Consider the following 20,044-nt stretch of genomic DNA (forward strand, 5'->3'; position numbering starts at 1 on the left):
GATTTCATTGGTACATGTTTGAGGCAGATTTCCCTACATCTTACAACTATTTCCCTGAGAATGTCGTCCACATTTTCCATTTGTAGGTGGACCTCCCAGTTTATGTCTTTTATTTCTGCTCTTATTTGGTCCCAATTTATGTTCTTATTATAGAAGTTTAGGTTTCCTAGGTGTTCCTCCTGTGCAACTCTCCTCTCGTGATCCTTTCGTTTGTCAACACACGTTGTTTGTATTAAAATGAATTTGTGGTCTGATAGAATCGTGTCTCTTATTTCGCATGAAAAAATTAAATCATTACTATTTGTTAACATTAGGTCTAGTATGTTTTTTCCTCTGGTAGGCTCTCTGATTTCTTGGAGGAGGAAATATTTGTTTATTACATTTATCAGGGCTAGGGATTGTTGCTTCTCCTCTAGCGTGCCACCGAGAATTTTCACATCTGTCCAGTTAATGTGCGGGAGATTTAAGTCCCCAAGGATCACCACCTCTGTTGTGTTATTTGGCAGGGTATCCAGAGCCCCCCTCATCCTTTCAAGTATTTCTTCAAACTGGTCCGGAGTTGTATTTGGTGGCCTATATAATGTCATTACTAGCATGTCGAGACTTTTTATGTAGATCTTCAGGAGTTCTACTGTCCCGTTTGAGAGAGATTCTACATCTTCGACACATGCTGCTAGATCATTTCGTGTATATATTATGACTCCTCCGTGGCTTCTGTTTTTTCTGTCTGCCCTGTATATGGTGTAGCCATCAATGGTAATCTCTGCATCTAGGTGTTCTCTAGTCAAATGTGTTTCTGTTAATGCTAGAAACATCAGGTCTCTTTGATGAGCTATCTCCTTTAGCATTGGTACTTTAGCCTGATTTGACTTTGGATAGAGACCCTGGATGTTAGCATAGAAAAAAGAGGCTAATGACACATTCTGCTGCACGCCCTGTCTCTTTCCCCCAGTCTGTCCATTATATACATACATACATACATATACCAAGGCTTTTTCCCCCTTCCAAGGGAGGTAGCCAAAAAGGGAAAGGCATAAAAACACTCCCACCCATTTCATCCCTAAATACACTCCACACCCCTCCCACCCTCCCTCTCATCTGAGCACCTCCTGGATGACGGGTCATCCCTGCACCCTGCCCACCGCCCTGGGTCAGAAGCAGTGTCGCAAGACACAGTACATCCACAGCAAGGCCGCTTCATTTAATCGGCGACCCCCCCTCTCCGTCCCCCTTTGCATATAAGGCAAGGACGGGGAGAAATCCCTTCGGGCTGCGTCAAAATTTACTCACACATACTACCCCCCCCACCCCCCACCCCGCCCATTCCTCCTCATGCAGTCACAACATCATCCATATACAACCATTCTCCACTCACCTCTGTCTTCCGTCCTCTCCCTTCCTTCCTCAACAGACATTCCCCTCTTCCCCAAAGCCCCCTTCATCCCATCCATCCACCTCATCCTAGGACGTCCCCTCATGTTCACTCCCTCCACATCTGCCTTCCATACCTCTTTTACTAGTCTTTCTTCACTCATTCTTTCCATGTGTCCCAACCATCCTAATATTCTTTCATCAACCCTATCTCCCAAATCCTTTTTCACCCCTGTTCTCCTCCTCACCTCCTCATTTCTCACTCTATCCAGCCTAGTAACCCCCACCATACTTCTCAGACACCTCATCTCAAACACATTCAAACTCCTTCTCTCTTCTTCTCTTATGTTCCACATTTCTGCCCCATACAGTGCTGTTGGCACAATCACTCCTTCATACAGTCTCCTCTTCGCATCCATTCCCAAATGTCTATTCCTCATTACACTCTTTAAACCACCAAGGCATTTACTCGCTTCTCTCAATCTACATTCTACCTCCACCTTCACTCCACCTTTTCCTGCTACACTTGCACCCAAGTATCTAAAACTATCCACTTCCTCCAGTCGCTCTCCCTTAATGTTTACTTCCAGTCTACTGCCACTTTCACCCCTTGTACATCTCATCACCTTACTTTTACCCACATTTATCTTTAGCTTTCTTCTATCACATACTCTCCCAAACTCTGCCACCAGCTTCCTCAATCCCTCCTCTGACCCTGCCACAAGCGCAGTGTCGTCCGCAAACAACAGCTGGCTCACCTCCCACTTTTCTCCATTTTCTTTAACCATCTCCAATCCCTGACCCACTACCCTAGCATTCACCTCTCGCACCACTCCATCCATGTATAATTTGAACAGCCAGGGCGACATAACGCATCCTTGACGAAGTCCCACCTTTACTTCAAACCACTCACTCTCTCCATTTCTAATCCTGACACATGCTCTACTACTCTCATAAAAACTCTTGACAGCTCCCAAAAGCTTTCCTCCTATCCCATAAATCTGCATAACCTCCCACAGTGCCTTTCTGTCTACCCTATCATAAGCCTTTTCCAGATCCATAAAAGCCCAAAAAACATCCTTCCCCTTACCTATAGCTTTCTCACATATCTGTCTTACCACAAAGATCTGATCTACACAACCTCTACCTGTCCTAAATCCACACTGTTCCTCACCAATTACTCCTTCTGTTCCTCTCCTAATCCTCTCAATTAAGATCCTCCCATAAGCCTTCCCTTCTACACTTAACAGGCTAATCCCTCTGAAACTACTACATTCACACTTGTCCCCTTTTCCCTTGTAAAGAGGAACTATACAGGCACTTCTCCAGTCCTCCGGTACTCTACCCTCTCTCCAGCAAACATTAAATAACCTCACCAACCAGTCCACCATCACTGAACCTCCCTTTTTCAGACATTCTGCATGGCATCCATCCAGTCCAGGTGCCTTACCTGCTTTCATCATCTTTACAACTGCCTTCACCTCATCCTTCCTTATTTCTCCTCCATTCTCCTCACTCATCACTCTCATTTTCTTCTCATTTCCCACTGCAGCTATCTTTCCTTCCCTATCCTCCTTCACATTTAGCAACTCCCTAAAATATTCTGCCCATCTTCCCCTTACTGCCATCTCTTCCATTATCATCTCTCCATCTGTACCTTTTACCTTTTCTTCCCTACTTGATTCGCCTCCTCTTCCTCTCTTAATTTCTTTCCAAAACATCTTTTTATTACTTTCAAAATTTTCTGTCATACTCCTACCCCATTTCACATCTGCTCTCCTGTTTGCCTCCTTTACCTTTTGCTTTACTTCTCTTTTCTTTTCTTTGTACGTCTCATATGACTCCCCCGTCCTCTTTTGTAACCAATCTGTGAATGCTCGCTTCTTCTCTTCTACAACCTTCTTTGTTTCCTCATCCCACCATTCACTACCCTTTCTTCTATTTCCCCCTGTCCTTCTTGTTCCACACACCATCCTTGCACACTTTAAGACTCCCTCCTTGAACCATCCCCATTCCTCCTCCACACCCATCTCTGCTCTATCCTTTACTCCCTCCCACTCCTCCTTCAGCTTCTTTTCGTACTCCTTCTCCTTTTCCTTTTCATTCAAGGAGTTCACTCTAAGAACCTCCCTACCTTTTGTCCCTTTCCTCTTTCTCCATCTATCCTCCACTCTCAGCTTACCTTCCACCAAAAAATGATCTGATATTCCCCCACCCTCTCCCCTTAGCACATGTACATCCTTAACTCTTCCTATCATAATCCTATTTACCACTACATAATCCATTAGCGCTCTATCTACCACCCTTCCCTCCACCACCCTCTCCCATGTGTACTTATGCTTGACTTTCTTCCGAAACACTGTATTTGCTATCATCAACTCTCTTTCTAGACACATTTCCACCATCAACTCTCCACTACGATTCTTTCCTGGAACTCCACACTTCCCAACCACTCCATCGATTGGACCATTTCCCACCCTAGCATTAAGGTCTCCCAGTACTATTACATTGACATTTCTTCCTAAACCCTCTATGTACTCATTTAAATCTATCCAAAAGGCCTCCCTTTCTTCCACGCTCTTCTCACTACCAGGCCCATATGCACTTACAAAGACCCACATCTCCTTTCCCAGTTTCACCTTCATCCACATTATCCTTGAGGAAACCTCCTTCCACTCCACTACCTGTTTACCTATCTCCTCACTTACTAGAATAGCCACCCCTTCCCTCCCTCGCCCTCTCTTCACTCCTGATAACCTCCCACTTACACTCCCTAACTTACACTCACCCTTCCCTTTCAACTTAGTTTCACTCAAAGCCAACACATCCATCTTTCTTCTCACAAACATACTACCTATCTCTTCCCTTTTACTCTCATCTGTACCACATCCACGCACATTAAAAGACCCAAACCTTAGGGTGCTGGCCCGAGGCCCTCCAGCACCCCTTATGCCTTCACTTTTCTTTTTAGGAATATGCCCCGTGGGGCTACAGGGAGAAGGATGCCTAGTCCCTCTCCCCGTCCCTTTCTTCTCGCCTCTTACGATCCAAGTGGGAAACTTGGTGGCAGTATTCTTTTCCCCCACCACAGGGTTTTCTGTTGTTGTTTTTCCATTTCTATAAGCCTTTGAAATGCCTCTAAAAAATGGTTTTGATCAGGGACTTTGGGTGCACTCTGATTTGTAGGGGTATCCTGTCTGAGATGATATACATTTCCCTCTTTTTCTCGCTTTGGTGCATCGCCCCATTTTGTGTTATTTGTTTGACTGGTGATCCCAGCTTTACGCTTTGTTCCTTTAGGATGTGGAAAAATACAGCTTTCATTTGTACAAATACGGGACCTGATGGCATTTCGACAGATGATTGGGTGGTAATCCTTGCACTTTCTACCGAGTGTACATCCTAGCTTTTTGTCTAGTCCATGTGTCAAGAGCCTTTGACATACCTTGGGGTGGCTGTACATACATCCTTCTCCTTTCCTTCCGTGTTTGCATGTGTTTCTTTTGTAATATTTGCAAATCCCTTTGGGTTTAACTACCTCTGTAGTTTGTGTATTATTAGTGTTTCCACTGGTCTCTACCTTGTCTTTTTCTTTTTCTGGGGCATTGGGCTTTAAAAGAAAATGTTGAAAAACTAAAGTGTATATACACAAACGTGGATGGAATAAACACCTCGCAAAAGAGTGATATATTGGATATCTTGATTAAGAGGGAAAATCCTCATGTTCTATTTGTTACAGAAACAAAGCTTAGGGAGGACGAACTAACCTCACAATTTTGTGACTGTAATCTGTATAATGCTTACAGAAAAGATAGAATTGGGGAAGGTGGTGGTGTTATTATTCTGGTATGCAAGGATATTGTATCAACTAGTTACAAGTATATCACTTGGGAACATATTGAAATGGTAGCATGCAGGATTAATCACAAAGATGGAGACATCTTATTAGGATGTTTATATAGACTGTCTGGTTCTTCTGCAGACTATAATGATTTAGTAAAGCAATCGGTTGCAAAATTTGGGAACTCAACAATGGATCAAGTTTTGTTATATGGTGAATTTAATTTCAAAGAAATTGACTGGGCAAATAATATTGTGAACAGAAGTGAGGAGAACGAGCTAGCAACATTCTATGACACCTGTCAAGAGGCATTTCTTTATCAGCACGTGACGAAATTTACACGATCACGTGCAACAGATACTCCCTCACTACTGGACCTTGTATTTACTAAAGATGAACTTGATATGCTAAATGCTGTGCTAAATTTCTCTCTTGGTAGAAGGCGACTTGTCCCCTGAAGACGACTGTCTAAGTAAACTGAATTATTTTAAAGGGAATTATGCCAAGGCAAATATATTGTTTGCAAATGTAGAATGGGCCCAGGAACTTGCTAGTGCTAATGTGAACCAAGGCAAATATATTGTTTGCAAATGTAGAATGGGCCCAGGAACTTGCTGGTGCTAATGTGAACGAAATGTGGGATATATTTACCCATAAGTACATGGAGGTGACTCAAAGGTGTATACCTACTAAAGAAACGTTAATGCTTGGTTCTAAAAGTAAACCCAAATGGATGACTCGCTCTGTAATGAAATAGATTAGTAAGAAGGAAGAAGCATGGAGGCGTTACTGAAAAAAGAAGACAAGATACAGATATGACCACTACTGCTCAGTAAGAAATAAAACCACGAGATTAGTGAGAGAAGCAAAGTATGATTTTGAGCACCAACTGGCCAGAGACATTAAAGACGACACAAGAGCCTTTTACGCCTATGCCTGTAGTAAAACTAAAGTTAAGGAGGGTGTGAATAGACTGATAAAAGAAGATGGAACGGTAACTAGCTCCACCTTAGAGACATGTGAATTGCTGAATACGGAATTTCAGAAAGTGTTCATGCGGGAAGCATCAAATCCAGAAGTAATTACGGAGAGGGAGTTCCATGGAAGCGCTCTCACCCACCTTAATCTTAGCATAATGGACATACAAAAGTCATTGGAACAACTTAAAGAGACATCAGCACCGGGCCCAGATGGGGTTCACCCCAAAATGCTCAAAGAATGTGCTACTACTCTCTCCTGTCCACTTCTGTACATCTTTGAAGAATCACTAACATCAGGGACAATCCTGGAAGATTGGGGAAAAGCCAATATTACTCCAATATTCAAGAAAGGAAGTAAAATGAAGGCTTTAAACTATCGTCCAATGAGTCTGACGTCAATTCCATGCAAGATTTTAGAAAAACTTATTAAGAAAATCATAATGGAACATTTGGACAAAAACCAAATACTGTCGAGTCATCAGCATGGTTTTCGACCTGGAAGATTGTGTCTCACTCAATTACTCTAGTATTTTCAAGATTTGGAGAATGCCATTGAAGCAAAGGAGGATGTTGATGTGATCTACTTGGATTGTAAGAAAGCTTTTGATACTGTTCCACATCAACGTCTCTTAAATCAATTAAAAGCTGTGGGCATTGAAGGGGACATATGGAGGTGGATTCAGGCCTTCCTGGAGAACAGAAGGCAGAGGGTTGCAATCAGAGGTGTTTATTCAAGTTGGCTAGATGTATGGAGCGGTGTCCCTCAAGGGAGCTTGCTGGGTCCGGTTTTGTTTCTGATCTTTATAAATGACTTATTTGATGATATACAGTCCAGTGGGAAGTTATTTGCTGATGATGCAAAAATTTACAGGAGAGTGAACAGCTATGATGATAAAACAGTTCTTCAAGAAGACCTTTGCCGCTTGCAGGAGTGGAGTGCGAAATGGCTCCTAACATTTAATATGGAGAAATGTAAAGTGATGCATGTCGGGAAAAATAATGCTAACTATAATTACTACATAGATGGGTTCCCATTGCAGTCTACAACAGAAGAAAAAGACTTGGGGGTATATGTGACACCTGACACATCACCTACTGTACACATATCTAAGGCTGCTGCCAAGGCCAACTCTATGTTAGGAAGGATCAAGAGAACATTTACTTGTATTGATAAAGAAATATTCCTAGCATTATACACAACATTGGTAAGACCCCTTATGGAGTATGCTGTACAAGCCTGGTCCCTGTATAAGAAAAAAGACGTTAACATTTTGGAAAAAGTCCAAAGAAGAGCCACTAAACTTGTTCCCCAACTAAGAGAAATACCCTACAGTGAAAGACTGGATGCCTTGGGACTAACCACCCTACAGGCAAGAAGAATATGCGGGGACATGATTGAAGTTTACAAGATGCTCACTGGAGACGAGGATATTGACTGCAGTCAAATCCTCCAAATTGAACTGAGAGAAAGGTATGAGACCAGAGGGCACCAATGGAAACTAAAGAAAACAATGTTCAGAACAACCAAGAGAAGTAACATTTTTGACGCCAGAGTAGTAAACAAATGGAACAGCATATAAACATACCTAAAGGCCCTTTTCTCCCTTTTAATGAGGAGTGGCATGGTTAAGGCCTACACCCACCCTTCACCCATCCCACATATATCAAACTCCCCATTTGTTGTCCCTTGTATCTTAGTTCTATGGATGAAGGGTCATTCCTGCCCACTGCTCAGGTCAGAAGCAATGCACCAAGACAGCACCACAATAGAACAACAGAACTGGTATACTTCTGCTCCATTTCATGACAAAACCATCACCTACTTGAGAAATTACAGAGCAAACAAGAAAACCCTTTAAGCCACATCAGTTTCTCATCCATTCACAACCACTCTCAACTCACCTATCTTATGCACTCTCCCTTCCCTGCTCAACAGACATTCCTCTTGTACCCAAGGTCCCCTTCAACTCATTTATCCCATCCTCTGTCTTCCATACTTTTTGTCCAGTCTTATTTCACTCATCCTTTCCAAATGCCCCAAACCATACAAATATTCTTTGATCAACCCTATCTGCAAACCCTTTTCACTTCTGCTCTCTGGTTCATCTCCTCATTTCTCACTCTATCCATCATTGTAACTCCCATCATACTTCTCAAACACATTTAAGCTCCTTTCTGCCTCCCTTTAATTCCATGCCTCAGCCCTGTACAGTGTGGTGGGCATAATCAAGCTCTACTATTCATTTAACTTTTGACCATCCTCTACAGTTCTAACCCTGCCACTGTAAGGAGTACAGTCCTAGCCTCCTTGTAGGGGGAGTTTGTGACATTAAACCATATCATCATCATCACCTTCTACACTTTTCAGCCTCTCCTGATATTCTTTATTTTCCTTTCCATTTAACCATTTCATTTTTTAACTTATCACCTCTGCTCTTCCCACCCTTTTCCTCTTCTTATCAAAAAATAGTCCAACATTCCCCCTGTAGAGGATGGTCAAAAGTTAAATGAATAGTAGAGCTTGTGTTGGGAATGGAGAGTGAAAGGTTTGTGGTGAGACTGCTCCAAGGTTGTATAATGTCACTATGGTTGTTCAATGTTTACATGGATGGGGTGGTATGGGAAGTAAATGCAAGGGTGATGGTTCTGGGTTTGGAGCTGGTGAGTGTGGAGATAAATGGAAGGCGAGCCAGTTTTTGTTTGCGGATGATACTGCTCTTGTAGTTGGGTCAGAGGAGGGGGTGAGGCACATAGTGGTGGAGTTTAGGTCATGTGAGGGTAGAAAGGCACAAGTAAGGTGATAGTACAAGAAGAGAGAGTAGCAGTATGTTGGAGATAAGATTAAAAAATGAGAAGGTGGAGGAATTTGAGTTTTTAAGTATTTAGGCTCACATGTTCCAGGGAATGGAGGGGTGTGGGTGGAGGTAAATTATAGAGTATTGGGAGCAAGGAAAAGTGTAGAGAGGAAGTGAAAATTGTCATGAGAAATAGGTATCAGGGGACAAATGCAAAGAGACTGTGAAGGATGTGATTATGCCCACCACACAGTACAGGGCTGAGACATGGAATTAAAGGGAGGCAGAAAGGAGCTGAAATGTGTTTGAGAAGTATGATAGGAGTTACAATGATGGATAGAGTGAGAAATGAGGAGATGAACCATAGAGCAGAAGTGAAAAGGGTTTGCAGATAGGGTTGATCAAAGAATATTTGTATGGTTTGGGGCATTTGGAAAGGATGAGTGAAATAAGACTGGACAAAAAGTATGGAAGACAGAGGATGGGATAAATGAGTTGAAGGGGACCTTGGGTACAAGAGGAATGTCTGTTGAGCAGGGAAGGGAGAGTGCAAAAGATAGGTGAGTTGAGAGTGGTTGTGAATGGATGAGAAACTGATGTGGCTTAAAGGGTTTTCTTGTTTGCTCTGTAATTTCTCAAGTAGGTGATGGTTTTGTCATGAAATGGAGCAGAAGTAAACCAGCTCTGTTGTTCTATTGTGGTGCTGTGTCTTGGTGCATTGCTTCTGACCTGAGCAGTGGGCAGGAATGACCCTTCATCCATATAACTAAGATACAAGGGACAACAAATGGGGAGTTTGATATATGTGGGATGGGTGAAGGGAGAAAAGGGCCTTTAGGTATGTTTATATGCTTGCTTTGGGTTACAGCAGCAATATTCTCATCTTAATTTACCCATAGCAGTAATTTTACATTGAAGTCATCTGTTAGAAGCAGTTCCATACTTTATATTATTTTCTTTCAACAGTTTGTAGGGGGCCATTTGAGTTCTACTATTCTGAAGCAAAGTTTAGCACAGTTACAAGAGATTGAAGACGAGGTGGAATCTGAATTGGGGCCCATTGCACGAAAGGATGGACCTCAACCAGAATACCGGTAAGATGACTGAATAGTAATTTTCAGTATCCAGTGGACATATTTCCATGAAGGCTAGATAAGAGATTATCACCCAGATTATGAAATGCCTAGGCTTTATGAGAGAACAAGGTTCTAAATTTAGTACAGACCACTGTCAATCCATTTGAGTGTATCTGATATTATGGTAAGTTGAGTGACTGTTTATCTTTGGATGGCTCATGTGCTCCAGCCTGTCAGTGTTTACATACGGATACTACCACTTTGAGTAACATTATTGTGTTGCTTTATAATATTTTTTATTATTTCACTATCAAGTTAAGAAATTATATATACATACCTAAAGACCTTCCTTTTAAAATGAGATGGCCCAGTCAAAGCCCACACCCACCGTACTCCCATCAAAATAGTCATTACTTTTCCAGTCTTAGGACCTTATTGCTCAGATCAAAGGCTGTGCAGCAAGACTCATGGAGCAGACAAGATTATCTATTAAGGTCATCATTGTCTCATTCATTCATGCCAGTCTTTTGCACTTCAACTTCCTTACATGACAGATATGCCTGTGCCTAGGACATCATCCATCATTGAAACAAGCTACACAGAATAGGTCTGGCTATGGATTTAAACTGTCCTAGGTACAATCTTTTCTGCTAGTCTTTCCTCTCTCATTCTTTCCATATGCCCATACCATCTCTGGGTGAGGAATGGTTGTGAAGAAGAAATTAGGAAGCATATGATAGGATGTGAGGTAGGGTAAGTACTTGACTGAGAATTTTGAAAATAATAGGAATGTTTTGTAAGGAAATGAAAAGAGTGGGGAGGCAAGCTGGGTAGAGAGGAGAGGGTAAAGAGAGCAGATTGACAGATAATAATGGAAGTCAATCCATTGTCCTAGGTCTCTCTTGCAGGAGACCCATGACTCCAAGCTAACTGGTAGTAGCCACAAGATTGGCTCAAAAATCACTAAGAAGAAAATGTATTTGTGCAGGGCATATGAATGAAGTGGTGGTCACCTACTGGGGTAGGTGTATGCCTTGGCTGGCTACCTCTTATAATGGGGAGGAAACCTTTGAAATATAGACAGATGGGGCAGTTAATCAATCTGGCTGTTTGTCCCAATTATCTCTTGTAGGAGACCTGTAGCTTCCAAATAACCAGCAACATCCACCAAATTGGGTGTTAATCACTTAAAGAAGAAACTGTGTTGTTGTCTTGGTATAACTAGGGTTGGGCAGTAAAAGGTGTGTTTGCTGTCTTGTATGCCTATTCTGTGTTGGTATTGTCTTAGTGCTGGATAGTTATCTCAACACAGCTATGCTGATATGGTTCTTGCTTCATGGGAAGGGTTTTTTCTGTAGGGAAATGTCTAGAAGGTTTGATTGACAGTAACAGGGGTTCACCAAACTACGGCACACAGACTGGATCCGACCTATGAGGTCAGTTCATCTGGCCCATTGCTGCACTGTAATGTTAAAAAAATGAAAAATCATTATTATTTATTTATTTTTATCTATATATATATACAGTCGAACCTCGAAAGCTCGGACTAATTAGGGGGAAGGGTGGTCCGATCATGCCAAAAGTCCGGTCATCGAAAATATCGCCCTAACACCCGTAGATTTTCATAGCGGTATACGTATAGGTAATGTATGATATGGCATAGAAACACATAAGAATAATACTCTAACACTGTAATAATAATACTATAATACTAATAAGTCTGTAATAATAACTGTAATACGGGCATGTAAATGTTCTGTACTGTATTTTTTATTACATACACTGTAAATATCGGAAGGTATGCACACGGGACAGTGGTGGCAGCCAGGGTTGCCGCGTTTTCTACACTGCCGTGTAGAATGGGAGTGTTGCCATACCGGGGCATACATTTTTCTCGGGCGTTTGCAGACTTTCATAGCATGATATACTTGTCAAACTTTGACAAAATGTTGGTTCTAGTTTTTTTTATTCTTGAATGTATAAGGCCCCCATGCCCTAACGTATTCAGTAAGATATAAAAATTATTTTTTTATATTATTATCGCTAAAAGAAAGCTGAAACTTTAGCGTGGAATTTTTTTACACGGTAAAAACGTATCTTTTGGGGTATAATATTTTATAAGTAACACAATTACCAATAAAAGTCATATTTTGATGTACCGTTTATTATTTGATAACTAGTTCTATGATTTTTAAACAAAAGTTTGAGTTATTGAATATTTTTAACAGCCTGCTGATATGTAGAAAAAAATTCCTCATGTCCTTGTGCAGTTGCAACATGCCGCTATTTTACTACGTTTTGGTACAAAATTCTACGAAATGGCAGCCCTGGTGGCGGCTTGACTGGGCCGGGTTTGAGTACATGTGTACGGCTGTCGCTGCCACCTACCGGACAAATAGGGAACTTTGCTTGAAAAGTCTGCCCTTTGTTCATTTCGACCGGTCATACGAGGGTCTGGGCATTCGGGGTCCGGGCTTTCGAGGTTCGACTGTATATATATTTATACAGTCAAACCTCGAAAGCCCGGACTAATTGGGGGGAAGGGCGGTCCGGTCATGCCAAAAGTCCGGTCATCGAAAATATCGCCCTAACACCCATAGATTTTTGTAGCGGTATACGTATAGGTAATGTATGATATGGCATAGAAACACATAAGAATAATACTCTTAACACTGTAATGATAACAATACTGTAATAATGATACTATAATACTAATAATTCTGTAATAATAACTGTAATACAGGCATGTAAATGTACTGTACATACAGTGTACTGTACTGTATTTTTTATTACGTACACTGTAAATATCGGAAGGTATGCACGCGGGACAGTGGTGGCGGCCAGGGTTGCCGTGTAGAATGGGAGTGTTGCCATACCGGGGCATACATTTTTCTCGGGCGTGTGCAGACTTTCATAGCAAGATATACTTGTCAAACTTTGACAAAATGGTGGTTCTAGTTTTTTTTATTCTTGAATGTATATAAGGCCCCCATGCCTTAATATATTCAGTAAGATATATATATACATTTTTTTTTATTATTATCGCTAAAAGAAAGCTGAAACTTTAGCGTAGAATTTTTTCTACACGGTAAAAACGTATCTTTTGGGGTATAATATTTTATAAGTACCGTATTTATAGCATTATTATTACAGTGTTAGAGTATTATTCTTATGTGTTTCTATGCCATATCATACATTACCTATATGTATACTGCTATGAAAGTCTACGGTGGTTAAGACAATATTTTCGATGACCGGACGTTTGTCATGACCGGACCACCCTTCCCCCCAATTAGTTCGGGCTTTCGAGGTTCGACTGTGTATATATATATATATGTATATATATATATATATATATATATATATATATATATATATATATATATATATATATATATATATTCCTAGTTGTATTATACAGGAAGGAAGGTATGCTCATAGTGACACGTCTTTGTATCTTTCAGCATCAAGTTTGTTTTTTTAATTCTTGAATAGTATGTGTGTGTGTATTTACCTAGTTATATCTTACAGGAAGGGGAGCTACACTCATTGTGTCCCACCTTTGTATCTTGCAGTGTCTAGTTTGCTCTTAAATTTGTGTATGGTTTTTGCACACACTATTGTTTTGTTCAGTTTGTTCCAAGTGTCCACCACTGTTTTTCTTCAGATCTCCTCTATAATTAGCCTTTTTGAGTTTCTTTCCATGTCCTCTTTTGTTTCTCTTGTCCCAATTTAGTCTTCTCTATCAATTATTTCCATGCCTTTCATGATTCTATTGATGGTCAGTAGGTTGCCTCTCTCTTCTTTGTTCCAAAGTTGGTAATTTCAATTTAGCCAGTCTCTTCAAATGACAAGTTTGAAAGTGCTGGGGCCATTTTGGTTGCTCTCTGTATTCTTTCAATTTTCTTTATATTCTTTTTGATTTTACTTTCTTTACTACTTTGTTTCCAATCATATATTTTCCCAAAACTCTATGCCTCTTCGAAATTCCTTTATGCTACATTTCTTGATGTTGAAGTTCATCTCGTATTTCTGGCTCCATTCCCATACTTTATCCAGGTCATCTTGTAGCGATCTGCAATCTTCTAATTTCACTCTCTTGAGTAATTTGGCATTGTCGGCAAAAAAAATTATGTAACAATTTACTCCTTTGTCCATATCATATATGTATATGGCAAACATTAAAGGAGCCAAAACGGACACCAGTTTTTACATCTTCCCATTTTGAGCTTTTGTCTCTAAGTACCACTCTCATTTTTCCCCCAGTTAAGAAGTCCTTCACTCATTCCAATAGTTTACCTTGAATTCCTCCTATTTTTTCAATTTTACTTATTAATTTTTTGTATGGTACCTTGTCAAAAGCTTTCTGCAAATCCAGGAAGGTGCAGTCTGCCCATCTATCTCTTTCTTGTATTATCTCAATTAGTCTCAAGTAAAAGCAGATTAGATTTGTGGTGCACGATCTTCCACTTCTAAAACCAAATTGTTTGGGGCTTATTATTTTATTTTCTTCCAAGTGTTTGGTCCATCTGTTTCTGATAACCTTTTTGCATATTTTTGCTACTGTGCTTGTGAGGAACACCGGTCTAAAGTTTGTAGGATCTTCCCTGTTTCCTTCTTTGTATATTAGTACTATGTTTGCATCTTTCCAATCTTGCGCTGCCTTTCCCTCTTTTAATGAGAAGTCTGTTATCTTGTGTAGTTTATCTGTCAGTTCGTCTATACACTCTTTCAATATCCAATATGTAATTTCATCTGGTCCGTGGGATTTTCTGACATCTAAGCTTTTTATTTGGTCTCTTATTTCCCTGTGTGTTTTTTTAATTTCCTTCACCATGCGTGAACTTTCTAGTTGTTCGTCCTCTGTGAGTTCTCATTTGTAAAAACAGACCTGAAATGTCTGATCATAACTTCTGCCATCTCTATGTCGTCTATGTACTCTTTATCTCCTTCATGCAATTTTACTATATCTTGTGTTTGAGATGAAATGTCTGAGAAGTATGATAGTGGTTACTAGGCTAGATAGAGTGAGAAATGAGGAGGTGAGGAGGAGAGCAGGGGTGGAAAGGGAGTTGGGAGATAGGGTTGATAAAAGAGTCTGGACACATGGAAAGAATGAGTGAAGAAAGATTAGTAAAAGAGAAGTGGAAGGAGTAAATATGAGGGAGCGTCCTAGGATGAGATGGATGGATGGGGTAAAAGGGGCATTATGAAAGAGAGGAATGTCTGTTGAGGAAGGATGGGAGAGGACAGAAGATAGGGAATGGAGAAGGGTTGTGTATGGATGATGCTGTGATGCATGAGGGGGGATGGGGGTTGATGAAGTATGTATGAAAAATAATTTGACACAGCCTGAAGGGATTTCTCCCCCATCCTCTCCTTTTCTTCATGAGGGGACGGAGAGGGGGGGTTGCTGAATTAATGAAGCGGCCTTGCTGTGGATGTGCAACACTGCTTCTGACCCAGGGATGACCCATCATCCAGGAGGTGCCAAGATGAGAGGGAGGAGGGAGGGAATGGGTGAAAGTGGTTTCTATGCCTTTTTCTTTTTGGTTACCCCCCGTGTAAGGGGGAAAAGTTTTTGGTATGTGTATGTATGTAATATTTTTCTAATCATCTCTTCATCCAAATACGTAAACACCACTTTTATTGATCTTAGTAAGTTATAGGATTCTCCAACAATTTTGTTTATTTGTTTGTCAGAGGATAATTTGAGATAATTACTCCCAGGTCTTCTTCAGAGCCCACTTTCTTTACCTCTTTAGTTCCAATTTTATATTGTCCTGATATTATTTTTTTTACTTTTTCCGAACTCCATTATGCTACATTTCTTAATGTTGAAATCCACTTTCCACTTCTGACTCCATTTCCAAACCTTGTTCAGGTCTCTCTGTAGTGATTCACACTCCATTTCTGTTTTCATTTTCCTCAAAAATTTAACATTGTCTGCAAAGAAGCTCATGTAACATTCCACATCATCATCCATGTCATTCACATAAATAGTGAACATTATTGGAGCCAATACAGATCCGTGCAGGACTCTACTAATCACCTTCCAACCTGAATACTTTTCTCTGGAAATCTTCCATCCAGTTTAGTAGGTTGCTTTGTATCCCTCCTATGTTTTCTAATTTTTTTAATATTTTTTGTGTGGTACTTTTTCAAAGGTTTTCTGTAAGTCTAGGAAAGCACAATCAGCCCATCCATCCCTTTATTGTATTATATCTAATAGTCTTGAGTAAAAACATATTAAATTTGTGGTACATGATCTTCCCTGTCTGAATCCAAATTGTCTTGGTTTTATTATATTGTTTTCTTTCAGGTGTTTTACGCATCTGTTCTTGATAATCTTCTCACAAATTTTGGCTACAGTGCTTGTTAGTGAGACTGGTCTGTAATTAGTTGGTTCTTCCTTGTTTCCTCCTTTATATATTGGTACAATGGTAGTGTTTTTCCAGTCCTTTGGTATTTTTCCTTCTTTGAGTGAGCATCTTATTATGTTGTATATTTTGTCCATTAGTTCTTCTTTGCATTCTTTTAGTATCCAGGATGTAATTCTGTCTGGGTCGTGTGATTTCCTAATGTCAAGGTTTGTTAACTGCTCCATTATTTCTTTTTATGTTATTATTATTTCCCTCATGGGGGGAGATTGCACTTTGCTTTCTTCATCCCAATGCTGTAATTTTTCTCTAGTAAAAACCGACTTGAAGTGATTGTTCATGACTTCTGTCATTTCTAGATCTTCTGTGTATTCTTTATTTCCTTGGCATAGTTTCACCATTTCCTGTTTGTTTTTAAGTTTACCATTCACATATCTATAGAATAGTTTGGGTTGATCCTTACATTTTTCTATGATGTCTTTTTCATAGTTTCTTTTTTCCTCTCTGTGCACTTTTACATATTCATTTCTATAGTTTATATATATATTTGCTTTTTTCTTCTCTCTCTCTCTCTCTCTCTCTCTCTCTCTCTCTCCATCTTTTCCCAGCTTAGTCTCACTTGTTTTTTGCCTTACTGCATCTTCTATTGAACCAGCATTTAATGTACACCCTCTCTTGTTTTTGTCTTGGTACGTACCTATTCACTCCTTCATTATAGATTTCCATCAAGATTGCCCATTTCTCTTCCACTTTTGTCTCTTCAATGTAAAATTTTTCCCAATTTGCATTTTGAAAGAATTTCTTTAGTTTTCCAAAGTCCGTTTTGTTGTACATCAATCTTCCTTTTCTGTATTTTTCATTTCTCTCCATATATATTTCTTCCTTTAGTTCAGCCTCTATTAGTATGTGGTCACTCTTTCCAAGTGGTGTCTTGTATTCAATTTATCCACAATTTCAGGTTCTGTTGTAAATATTAAATCCAGAATTGACAGTTCTTCATTGTTTCTGTATCTGGTATTTTCATTGACCCATTGTGTCATTGTATGTTCCATGGTCATATCCAGTAATATATTTTCCCATAAGTCCTCTCCGCCCTTCATTCTCATCTCCCAACAGATTTCTTTGCAGTTAAAATCCTCCATAAGTACCAGGTTACTTCTTTCCTTTAGTATCTCGTTTATCTTCAAGCATTTTTGAATACTTGTTCTCTTTCCAAGATCCCATTTTGGGGGCACATAAGTCACTACAAACTTTCTATTTTTCATGTCTCTGTCTTCAACTTTTATCATTATCATTTCTAAATTGTTTTTACCCTCAGTAACCTTCACCACATTCAAGTTTTTCTTGGCCAAGAACATGATTCCTCCTCTCTGTTTCTCATTTCTGTTATTAATCTAATAATTGTATGACCCGTGTCCAACACTATTAGGTGGCATTGGACCTCCTAATTTTGTCTCCACAATTCCCATTATGTCTGGTTTTTCGTCTGACAGGTAAGCATTTAATTAATTCAATCCAGAGATTAATCCATCAGTGTTAGTATAAGCCACTTTTAGTTTTTTCTTTCTCTATTTTGTTTTCTGGTTTGCTTTTGCCCACTCTGATGTACCATTTTCTCAGCCTTATGTCTATTACCCTCCAATAGAACTCCTTGCTTTCGGTCTCTGTTCTCTTCTTACTCTTACTCTTACTCTGTTGGTGTTTGGGCCTCTTGCTGACCCCTCACCGCCGATACTATCTGCTTCCGTTGTCGTCGGTTTTGCGCACTTGTCATCCAGTCTTCCGTATTCTCCATCCCAGCACTTCTTAGGTCTTGTTTGATGTTATCCATCCATCTTCTTCTGGGTCTTCCTACTGATCTTCTTCCACTGATAATTCTTTCCGTCATAACCTCTCTTGGAATTCTGTCCTTTTCCATTCAGGCGACATGACCAGCCCATTGCATTCGTCTTACCTTTATTGTATTTACAATACTTCCTTGGTCTGCCAACTCTCTCAGTTCATGGTTGTGTCACCGTCTCCATGCTTGTTCATCTACATCATACACTGGGCCAAATATCTTCCTAAGGACTTCATTTTCAAAGACAGATAAGGAGTGTTCCATTCGCTTTGTGAGACTCCATGTTTCACATCCATACAGCAAAACTGGTTTGATAATGGTGTTGTAGATCTTCAGTTTTGTCTTTTTAGATATGTTTGCTCTTTCCAGGACTTTTTGGAGACTAGAAACATTGATCTGCTGATGCTATTCTGCTTTTAATTTCTGTTTCCATATTATTATCATCATCAACTATAGATCCAAGGTATTTAAATCTTCTGCACACCCCATACCTGATATTATCTATTTCTAATTGTTCCTCTCTATTAGTGTCCTTTTCCATTCACATTAGCTCTGTTTTTGCATTGTTCACATGTAATCCCATTCTATTTGCTCTCTCTTTAAAGGCCATGAAAACCTCTTTTACCCCTTCTAAGGTTTTATCTACAAGGTCTACATCATCAGCATACGCCAAGACATTTACCCTTCCTGTTTCAAGCACCAGTCCATGATTCTCCCTTGGAATCCCTCTGATAGCCCTCTCCAGTATCAGGTTGAAGAGCAGGGGGGATAATATACATCCCTGCCTCAGTCCACTTATTATTTCAAATGAGTCAGTGTATTTATTACCGACTTATCATTGCTCTTGATTCCTCATATGCCGCCCTCACTAGCTTTACTAGCTTTGTTGGAATGTTGAAATCTTTTAGTACTTTCCACAAGGCCTGCCGGTGGACACTGTCATATGCTTGCTTAAAGTCCACAAACATGCCAGTGTCCAACATTGTATTCCCAGCATTTCTCTATTAACTGTCTTATTGTAAAGAGGTGATCTGCTGTCGACCTGCCTCCTCTAAACCCACACTGGTATTCTCCTATAAGCCCATAGGTGTAGGTTACCAGCCTCTTGTACAAAATTTTAACACAGACCTCTCTCTCTCTCTCTCTCTCTCCCCCCCCTTCCCCTCCCCCCCTTAGCTTCTCCTTTTAGTATTTTCTTTTTCTATTTCCTTGACACTCATTTCTCATTGTATCCATATCTTGTTGTAGTGTTCACTCCTTGCCAACTTACTTGCTTTTTCTAATACGTCTTCTACTACCATTTGTGATCTTATTTTTATCTTTAGTGGTCGATTTCTATCCTTAGAATATTTTTTCATTCTATATACTTCTATATCTTTATCTATTTCCAGGTTACTATCTTGTATTTTAGAATTGATATTGCTATTTCTTCTGCTTTTTCTCTCATGTACCATACCAGACCATGTTTTTCCTGTAGCCCATATACCACAATACATTTTTTTTTTCTATCCACTGTATCTCTAACCCAATTTGCCTTTTCTTTAATTACTTGAATGATTGTATCTTTTGCATTTGCTTGCATCTGTTGTTGTACTATTTCTTTAAAGGTAATTTCTTGATTTTCTCTGTTTTCACTCCATTTCTTAATCTTTTGCATACTTTCCTCACCTAAGTTTTCTTTAATTTTTTTTTATTTCTTGTATTGTGTTATTTACCTCTTTTATTTTTATTTATTTATGTTTTTGTTTTTTTCTCCTATAC

General features: G+C 39.8%; 1 protein-coding gene across 2 annotated transcripts in view; it reads left to right on the forward strand.

Moving 5' to 3' along the window:
• bys (Bystin) overlaps positions 1-20,044 on the forward strand; it is a 61,419-nt gene that overhangs the window by 3,381 nt on the left and 37,994 nt on the right. For both annotated transcript variants that reach the window (XM_076203750.1, XM_076203751.1), the window contains exon 3: positions 9,954-10,081. In XM_076203750.1, coding sequence (XP_076059865.1) covers positions 9,954-10,081 — 128 coding nt within the window. The remainder of the gene's footprint in view (positions 1-9,953; positions 10,082-20,044) is intronic.

This window comes from Oratosquilla oratoria, chromosome 20, assembly GCF_046742065.1.
Source record: "Oratosquilla oratoria isolate Oo_2021 chromosome 20, ASM4674206v1, whole genome shotgun sequence".
In the NCBI taxonomy this organism is placed as follows: domain Eukaryota; kingdom Metazoa; phylum Arthropoda; class Malacostraca; order Stomatopoda; family Squillidae; genus Oratosquilla; species Oratosquilla oratoria.